Source organism: Eptatretus burgeri, chromosome 7 (assembly GCF_056783735.1).
Source record: "Eptatretus burgeri isolate ZD-2024b chromosome 7, Ebu_testis_v1, whole genome shotgun sequence".
NCBI classification, from domain to species: domain Eukaryota; kingdom Metazoa; phylum Chordata; class Myxini; order Myxiniformes; family Myxinidae; genus Eptatretus; species Eptatretus burgeri.
Genome location: NC_140967.1, coordinates 92530217 through 92540392, shown reverse-complemented (window position 1 = coordinate 92540392; position 10176 = coordinate 92530217). Strand labels below are relative to the sequence as shown.

Below are 10176 nucleotides of genomic sequence, written 5' to 3'. Positions count from 1 at the left end.
GACGGGGGGGGGGGGATAAAAGGACGGTGTTCGTCAGTCAGAGGAAGAGTCGCAAAAGAGAACGAGAACGAAAAAGAAGAAGGAGAACGAGAACGAGAAGGAGTCGGAGAAGAGAGAGAAGAGTGTGGAAGTCTGGAGCCCGAAGCCTGCAGTGGCTGGAGAAGCTGAAGAGAGTCGGACGAGGGGGTGCTCGCGTCGGTGCCAGGAGCTGCACGCCCGAGGGAGGCCGGCAACGCGACCTGGCCGAGGTGGAGACGCACACCAGGGATAATAAAGATCCTCTATACCCCGAGCATCAGCAACCCCCTCCTGTTTCCCCCCGCGCTGAGATAGTGCGACCAAGGGGGCCCCGTTCCCACCCCCTACCAGGCACTGTCCACGAGGCCCGCGGGTTGCGGGGCCATCGCCGCTCCGCGTCTCATCACCAGACGGGTAGGCCCGACCCGGTCTCGGCCTCAGGCCTGCCTCATTCTTGGGGATATTCTTTCCTTGGTTTTGGGTATGTGTTGTCGGCGCCGTCTGTGAAGTAGAATTGTATAAGTGTTGCCGTGTGCTCGGTAGTCGGTATTAGCTCTGCACTGTGTTTTCACTTTTATGTTTGCTTTTTGTGTAAATGGAATTGTGTTTTCTTTTTTTTTTGTGTGCATTTGGTGGAATTGTATTTGTGTGCTTCCCGTGTGCCGCGAATAAATGTGCTTTATTGTTGAACTGTTCTCCCGCTCGCTTCGTCTTTTCCTCCATTGAATCCCCATCTTGCTTCACGTAAAGGGTTGGTAGTGGGCTGAATACGCCCGATAATTAATCGAACCGTCGAGGTCGACGATAACACCGCTCGGTTATTCTGATAGTACGGAACGGGTCGCTTAAGTGGCCCGTGTCCGAAGTCGACCTGCGGCGAGGTGTGATCGCCCGGTCTACCCTCCGCGTGGGTACTTAGGTAGTTCGAATTTGGCGAGCAACCCTATCCCACGCGGGGGCTGATTGGCTCGATCGCGGTGAGACCGAAAGGTCCACCCGTGACTGGTTCCCGGCGTTAGTCCGAGAGGGTCACGACTGGATTGTCCGTCCGGTGGGCGACGTGCCGCGATTCGAGTTACGTGGCCGTTCGCACGCCGGCGGGCGTGAAATCCGCAACAATATATATATATATATATATATATATATATATATATATATATATATATATATATATATATATATATATATATATATATATATATATATATATATCGGGTGTATAAAAATGAGAGTTGTGTCTACTGCAACTAAATGTGGTTTCAGTGGCAATGTGGTTTGAGTGTTCGCTCGATTATGGTGGTTCAATTCTGACCTTGGCCGAGTCACACCAAAGACTAAAAAAGGTATAGAGGATGAACCCCTGAACCCCGTGGGTTGGTACCCCTTGGGGGGACATTTCTCCCTAAAAATGCACAACTACACTAGCACCCAGTGTGTTCCGGAAAGTAACTTCATCCAAGTGTCTGATTTGTGGATACGACAGCTCTTTCATTCGTTTTTGATGCTGTGGAGAAGAAGAAGAAGAAAAATAAAACATGTGCGACATGTTTTCATAAAACATTGGAACAAAAAATAAAATTAAAAAAAACGTTTCCATGTTCAAATTTTCTGCAACATTGATTAGCACGGCAACACAAACTAAATATCTGTGATCACAAAGTGATCGCCAAGGGTCGGCCTCCCAACCGGGGGAAGGAGGCTTACCCTTGATGATAGTTCACGACTTACCCTTGGCCTGCAATCCAATGATGGCCAATTTTTTTGCGGATCACCATATAACCTTGACCTTCAACATCTCGGGATTGAGTGTAAATTAAGAAAATGTGTCCCCATCTGCAATCTGAAACTCAACACAAAATCAGAGGGGAATTATTCAAATTACAATCAAAATGGTGTTTTTTGTTAATGAGGTCACAATCTGTGAAAAAGTAGGTCAAGCACACAAATCAAATATCTGATGCACAACTTCAGTGCAGGTCCACCATCATGATATGATGCAAGAACATCTTGGAAGGAAAAGCGGTCTTTGCGATTCCACATTGGCAAAATTGAGCGATGACAAAAAAAAGTTATTTGTTTCACACCGCCATTTGACCTTGACCTTTAATTCGGAGGGTATGATGTTAATTAAGTGTAAATGCGCCTTACTCTCGGCTGCTTAATGAGGGCAATTTCGTTCCAATCAGATAAACCTTAGTTGAGCTATGGTTTAAAATGTTAAAACGTCTATAATTTCAGGGTCATGACCTTAAAATTAGGTCAAGGTCAAATAAAATTATATCTCTGCATACTTTGTATTCTCATGATTGAGGCAAAATGTCATTTCAAAAGTCCCAGCCGGCTCTAAGATATAGCTTGGAAATTGACAGTTTGGAAATTTGGAGTGTTGAGAGTGCAGGAAGAATTATTATTGTTATTGTTTTTTTAAAAATAAATGGTGCTTTAGTACTCCTTGGGGTTTAAGACACTCTGTGGTCCCATTAAAAATTGGGGATGCCAATTGTAGAAACAAACCCTACAGCAAGAATAAGCCTTCCCCTATGCAAAATGGAGAGGCTTAATAAACAAGTATCGATGACCTCCTTTCATCAAGCAAGCACTCGACTCTTCAGAAGCCAAAGGAAAGAGGGAACAAAGCATCTCATTCCTATATGTATACAACACCAACCACCCCCATCCCCTCCCCCCTCTCCCCCCAGTACACCTACAGCGCATCAGTACGGATACAACTGGGTGTGAATCAACCAAGTTTCAGTCGCTGAAAATCAACCAGGAAAAAAAATTAATTTCCATATGATAGGAAGGCCTGCTTCTTCTTCTTTCGGCTGCTCCCGTTAGGGGTCGCCACAGCGGATCATCCGTATGATCCGCATAGTGATTTGGCACATGTTTTACGCCGGATGTCCTTCCTGACGCAACCCTGGTCGCCTCTTACGACACAGGGATATGGTACACCTATTTTAACCGGGGTATACACCGGCCCAGTATACTGGTACTCATTTCGCCGATCTCGGAAGGATGACAGGCTGAGTGAACCCCCTGGTGTATTAATTCAGTGGCCCAACGGGGCTTGAACTCAGGACCTTTTGGATCCCAAGCCGTTGCCCTAACCACTGCGCCAACACCAGGCTATCCATATGTTATGATAGGAAGGTGTGAAACAAAAACGACTTGTATCAACATTTATTATTTCATTTATACAGTACAAAAGTTTTCAAAAGCACAATGTACAAATATGTGATGGGACCAAATTTAGAAAAAGGAAAAAATAATCATTAAAAAAACAGCCATATTTTTGAAACCGTCGCACAAAATGATGTATCCGAAGGGATTTTTGTAAGTATTTTACAATACGGGCACCAATACGGATGCATCAACTCTCAATCCATGGAAACGACAGGGGACAAGACTAAAAAGAAGAAGAAAAAAAAAATCAACCACATTAACCCAATTATATTTTCCCCTACAAGAGTGAGGAACATGGAAAAGTAAGGTCCAACTGGCAGTCCGGGAGTGACGTGAAAATTGGGCACAATCAGCAACAATGGGATGAACAAACAGGAAAGAGAGAAAGAGAAAGAGAAATCAGCATTGGGTTAGGAGGGGTTAACGGGGGTGATAAAGATGATGGGTTAGGATAGGGGATGACACAAGGTATCAGTGCACTGGCTGCTTGGATTCCTGGAGGGAAGAATGCAAAAGAATGTCCTCTGGAAAGCTGTGCCATCATTTGGAGAAGCAAAGAACAAAGCAATTGAGGTGTGCAGTCAGCCTGGATTTTGGAAGTTCAACCAGGAGGGGTTTAATGGAAGAACGCATGCATCTTGGAGTTGCTGGGGGAGGATGATGGAGGACTGAGAGAGCAGAGAGAGAGAGCAGAGAGAGCAGAGAGAGCAGAGAGAGCAGAGAGAGAGCAGAGAGAGAGCAGAGAGAGAGCAGAGAGAGAGCAGAGAGAGAGCAGAGAGAGAGCAGAGAGAGCAGAGAGAGCAGAGAGAGCAGAGAGAGCAGAGAGAGAGCAGAGAGCAGAGAGAGAGAGAGAGAGAGAGAGAGAGAGAGAGAGAGAGAGAGAGAGAGAGAGAGAAATATTGGAGAACAGAAGGTAGAAAACAGAGTCCACCAACCTGCCTGCGATGCAAAAGAAACAAGCCTTATGCTGCGACCTTCCTCCGATGCTCATTTTATTAAAAATCTGAAGTCAACAAATTATGCTCTCCGCATACGAGGTGGATTTTCAGACTATTGTAAATTTTTGTTTTACGCAGAGGGGGTGGGGGCTTACGTATAAGCTCACGCGTCATGTACTTGAGCAGTTTACTGGAATCACCCTTACTGCAAAACCACATTTACTCCCCCTTATCTTTTTTGCCCATTTCTTTACTTGGCAGATACTACACTAATGCCGTAATGTCTGCCCAGTGACACTGCACACTTCCCTCAACCAAGCTTATCCACAACCTCCACATTCTGTAACCATCACGTCCCTCGACTTTTTTCTCACTTGCTTCACCACCAGCAACAGTTTTACTCTTGAGAACCATGATTAAAAATCACGAAGGGCAATAATAACCAAAAACAAAGGAATTGATTACGATTCCATGGAACGCAGTGTTGATGTGGAGATAAGTACAGTACTGTACTGTATGCACTGCGTGTCACAGTTACCACCCGCACCTCAACAGCAGTGCCTCTGATCTTTATGTGTAAAGTTGAAACGGTGTAAAGTCCCAGGAGAGGTCCTCAAATATTTTTTGTCTGAATGGATGAATGCCAGAGGCCATCAACACATAATTAGGAGCAGATAGAAGATAAGAACAATGAAGGAAATCAACTCAGGAATAATTTAGCAGCTAAATTAGCACCATGTGATCAATCCATTGATGGGGATTAGGATTAGCTCTGTGACTCATGGTCTGGTCCAAAATGAGAAACCATTTTGGCATGGCTTTAATGGTACATCCAAGGGGAGGTTTAAATTGGTAATGCATAGTCTCATAAATGGTGCAGAAGTTAAAATTTCACCCAGGGGGCCCAGCAGATTAATTATATTTGCGCAATTTTCATGATTTTCCAGGAGTTTCAAGGACCTGGACAAGTTTTCCAGGATTTTACAGTGTTGGAGAATACCTTTTCATTTGTCCAGGAATGAGGGACGGAGCGCTCATTGATGAATCGCCCCGCAGGCGAAACACCGGGATGGCAGTTTAAAGCTGGGTTGAGATTCAAATCCAGACTACACAGCTCAGAGGCAAGTCTGCATACCTCCACCTTATCCTGCCAGGTCTTCCTACATCATAGCTACATAAAATATTGAACAAAAGATCACCACACAGGCCAGATCAAAACATGGTGTCGGAGGTTCCCCATGCTTAATCGAGAGGATGGATATGATAGCCACAGGCGGGATGGCATAAACCGGTGTTTCAGAGAAAGTAGGCTTTTATAAAAGTATTCCCAGGTGGAATTAATGTCAGGTGATGTGGAGATGGCAACGCAATCCTTTTGTGAGGACAGGATTCAATCCGAGCCAGTTTACCTGTGCGATCAGCCATATCCTGCATCGTTGAAGTTGCTCCCTCATGACAGACAGAGAGATATGAGTTTTCAAAAAGTTGTGAAGGTGCTCAGAAAGCCATAGAAGAACAGGAGAGATTGGATGAAAAGTTCGTCATTACTAGCTCCAGAAGGGAGAATGTACCAGTGGTAGAAATCTGGGTTAGGAAGTTTACAGATAAACTCAGAACCACAGAGTCGCAGAAGGGCTTTGTTGTAATGCCAGGGCCGGTTGTTGCTGAGCTAACACCAAGCTAGCTGGCATTGCAACAGCTGATATCACGACAGCTGACGAACAATAAGGAAGGATGGTTACGAGATGATCCATATTGGAGGAAATAGAGATGTCAAGAGAGTCGTCATCATTGGGTGTTTGCAGAGAGGTATACACAGCCAAAGGTATTTGATAGGGCTTGCAGGGGGTTATTAGTGTGGGCTCCAGATAATGAGAAATGGAATCACTGACATACATGACAACACCACCAACACCACCTGTCAAAGCAGAAGAGAGAAAAGCCAGGAAGAGACAGAGGATTTGGAAACATCATGTGAGAGAAACATTTCTGTTAAACATTCAATGTCCAGAGGTGCAGTGGTGGCCTGAACAAAGATTTGGGATATTAGAACAGCGAACTCGAATTTTAGTGGACCACACTGTGAGGGAGGGAGGAGGAGATGAGGAGCAGGTATAGTGTATGGGATTGGGCAGGAGGCAGGGACTAAGGGACTACGGGGCACATGGTGGGGGCTGCAGGGCACATGGTGGGGGCTGCAGGGCACATGGTGGGGGCTGCAGGGCAGGGACTACGTGACACAAGGACCTTTTCCTATCCTGTATAACAAACTGTTGAACAAATGTACTAAAATGCCACCTTGCACACTTGGCATGCCAAAAGCATTTAATCCCCCCCCCCCGCCCTCAACACTGTACACTTATTCGCTGGAACTCTCAATCTCAAATACTGTACATATGTGCAGCTTATACCGCTCACCGGCCATCACGTTGAATGCAACAGGAACAGGTGGTGAAAAGATGCACATGAAAATTCTACGAAATTTAACAGCTTCAACATTTAGTCGGTAATTGGTAACAAATACCGATTATATCTGTGCGAGACATGTTTGGTGATGCCATTATGTGTGGCAGGTGAGTCAAGCAAACATTTAAAAAATTTTTTTTACTGATAATACAATCAAATCTTCCCAGGAAGACAATTCTTAATTGAAAACGAGATGAACAAAATACTCATCGAGTTTGGGTGAACATAACAAACATGACATTTGATTCCCTTCTCCTGAAATGGAATCGAATATCCAAACTTAAAATAATATGCACAATGTCCGTTTTTGATAGAGAAGGATTAAAAGTCCATTTTGCAGTTGTGATCTAAGTATTTACCGCGTAATGCACAGACTACTGGTTTGACACCCATGTCCTATTCGAGTTTGTCTATTTATTTCTAACTAATGGAATTGTCTTTTGTATAATGCAGTGCCCAGAGAGGACATGGTACCTGAAGCATGACATTATCCATGAGGCCAAAAATATATTTCAAAATACATTACCGTGTTGTGCATATGTACTCTCACGAGCAACATCGAATCCCACATGACACAGCTGTGCGATCCGGTCATATTTAGCAGCCTTTCCCTTCTGTCGTCCGTCTCGCCAGTCTTCGCCCATCGAACAGGTACCTTACAAGGTGTGGTGAAAGTATTCATTTGCCTGTCGATACCATTGATGCAGCTATTGGGACAATTTAAAAATTCAGTTAAAAAATGTTTTTTTTACATGGTGAAACTTTTCACCCTCTTGTAAATCTTATTGCTGTCCTCCGACCCCCTCCCCACCCAAATGCTGCCCTCTCCCAACATTATAATTATTTTCTAATGCTCTCTCATAAAGTCTCATGCTCTCCAGACCTCCCCCATCTTCCATTCCTTTTCTCTATTTTGTCTCACCTCAAATTTGTATACAAGTATCGTTGGCTTGTTACAACATTGAACTTATGGCAAATGGTTAATTTGATTTGTAAGAAAGTTATCATTCCTCATGCTGCCAGAAAAATCCAAATGTACAAAAGAAACACATAATAATAATAATATAATGTTAAAAAAATTACAATCAAAAGTGCTTTGTGGAAAAGTGTGTATTATAATAAGATAACCTGTAGAGTAACCTACAAGTCATAAAGGGTTAACCTTGTATAGGGCACAGTGTTAAAGCAATATTCACGTGTTCATTATGTTGAAACAAATTTGGCATGAACATTATCTATATACAATTTATGGAGTGCCAAGATGGCCAAGAAGTAAGCGCACTCACCATTGAACGATTTAGACTGGGTTCGAGTCTCGACCACCCAGGCGTTTCGTAGGCAGGATAATATGCAGATGCATGCGTGGCCAGAGGACCCATCTGTTGGCACCAATTGTTGGTGCATGTTAAAGATCTCATGAAGTATTTCATCAAAAGTAGGCTAGTTATCGCCGGTACCCTTAACAAATCTCAAATTCCTGCCTTAAAATGCAGGTAGCAAGTGGTCTGGTCTTCCGGCAAATCCCTCGACACCAGGAGGTTATACCACTCAATGTGGTTGTTGTCCAGTTAATCAGCTTTTACACAATAAACAGATCGATGTTCGCAGGTTGTTTGCATGTCATACATGAATAGTCGTCTTCGGCGAAGAAGGGCAAACATGATAATCCTTCCATTCCAATAGGCCTTTGGAGAACTGTTCCAAGATATTCTACTTGATAACAATACCTTCTCCTCCCATCACCATCCCCTCCCACCCCTCCAAATGAAAGCCCATAATAAATTCATACAATACTCAAGAGGAGAGGTAAAGCAGCAATTCTGCACCAATGAAGAAACACCTATTTGACCAATACAACAATGTTAAGGATACTTTGGAAAATAAAAACGAAATCAACAAGCTGAAGAAATGCTGAAAAAAAAAAAAAAAAGAAGATTGCATGAGCAAACAATTGAGTAATTCGACAACAGAATATTTTATATCGTAGCTGAATTCTGGAACTTCCCTGAAGTTACTTATAAACAACACCATATAGATGACAAGCGAAACAAAAAAGTGGTGTGGGAGCATATGGAGCTCTGAGAAGGGAAATGATAAAATAAAGGGATGGTATTTGGCAAAACAAACAAAAAAAAGGAATCATGAAATATAATAAAGACCAACATCTTGTGTTCAAAGTTCAATGCAAGGTCCTTAATATTGTTTTTGGATAATTGTGGGTATTTTGGCTGTCCGAATGAAAAAATAAGTCTAACATCTATTCCTTTGCTCCTTCCTTCTCTTCTTCTTCACACACCACCCACTCTTCTTTCTCCCCGACAACACACTCTTCCTCCACCGTGCACGCTGGCTCCGCACTACCTGCCGGCTCCATCCCTCCCACTTTCGATGGACGATTTGTAATACATTTGAGAAAAATGACATCTTCATCACTGTCCTTGCACCTGTCTCGCACAGGTTCACTTTGACGCTCACAATCCATCTCTGCCCTTCCTTCTTCTCCCTCATTTGCATATTGTGCTCCTTTCTCTTCCTCTCCTCCTGCCGGCTCTCCCACCATCTCCGTGACCCCTTCTTCTGCTGGTGCTTCTTGGACGTACACGATCAGTTCCGACATCGGTACGACAGGTGTGTACATCGTCAGCGTTTCCACTCCATCTGTGTCTGATATCACCATGTGTTCCACTTCGTAGCCCTGGAAGCGAAACAGTTCAGATGATCAGAAATATATTTCTCAAACTCCAGCCTGTTTTTCATTGCGGCACAGGTGGCTGCATTTAATACAAGTTAGCATTGACAGTGGAATAGTCATCACACAGGTACATGGAGTTTTCCCATGCAGTAAGTAGTTTTACCTTATTCATAAAGTACAGTATTAAAATAATTTAAACAACACTATTTTAAGCACTCACACACGCATGCAGATTTATACATGTGCAGGTCTCGCTGCAACAACTTTCCAGCATGACACCCACTCCTCCCCATACCGTTTTGTTTACATTTTCTGCCACCATTTTACATTTAATGGTTGTGCCCACTCCTTTGTAAAAGAAAAAAGAAAAAAAAAAGATGAAGAAGAAAAGTGCATCAAATACAATGCATCATTTAAATCAAGGTGAAACACACAAAAAATGTTGAAGAGAAGGAGAAAGCAAGTGTAGATTGGAAGACATCGCATTCAGACTATGTGGCATGGTCATCGTCCATTTTTAAGGTCATTCGATGACCTGAAGAGTGGAGCTGAAACTTAACTGCAGAAATAGTTTTCCCGGTTGGTTTTACTTGTGGACATTGGACATCTAAAACTTTAAAGAGTATGATTTAGGGTTAGGGTTACTCAGTCACCCACAGCAGGGCATCCAGCTCTTTCATACTTTTGAGTTTGGAGTACCATCAGTGGCATCTTTTTCAAGAAAAAATTGTCTAAAAAACAAAGATTTCAAAACTTGTCAACTATCGATAATATAATCAAACACTTTCATAGTACTAGTGATGCGGGGCAAATATAAATGATAAACTTTGGGATTTAGTATACATATATATATATATATACATACAATTGATGGAA

At 43.1% G+C, this 10176-nt stretch overlaps 1 protein-coding gene across 11 annotated transcripts in view; it reads right to left on the bottom strand.

Moving 5' to 3' along the window:
- Window positions 1–3185: 3185 nt before the first annotated feature.
- Window positions 3186–10176, bottom strand: part of ZFAT (zinc finger and AT-hook domain containing) — a 115666-nt gene continuing 108675 nt past the window's right edge. For 10 of the 11 annotated variants that reach the window (XM_085889605.1, XM_085889612.1, XM_085889609.1 and 7 more), the window contains one exon: window positions 3186–9303. In XM_085889605.1, the coding sequence (XP_085745731.1) occupies window positions 8866–9303 (438 nt within the window). In that variant the 3' untranslated portion in view covers window positions 3186–8865. The remainder of the gene's footprint in view (window positions 9304–10176) is intronic. The other variant, XR_015060377.1, reaches the window with a different exon arrangement.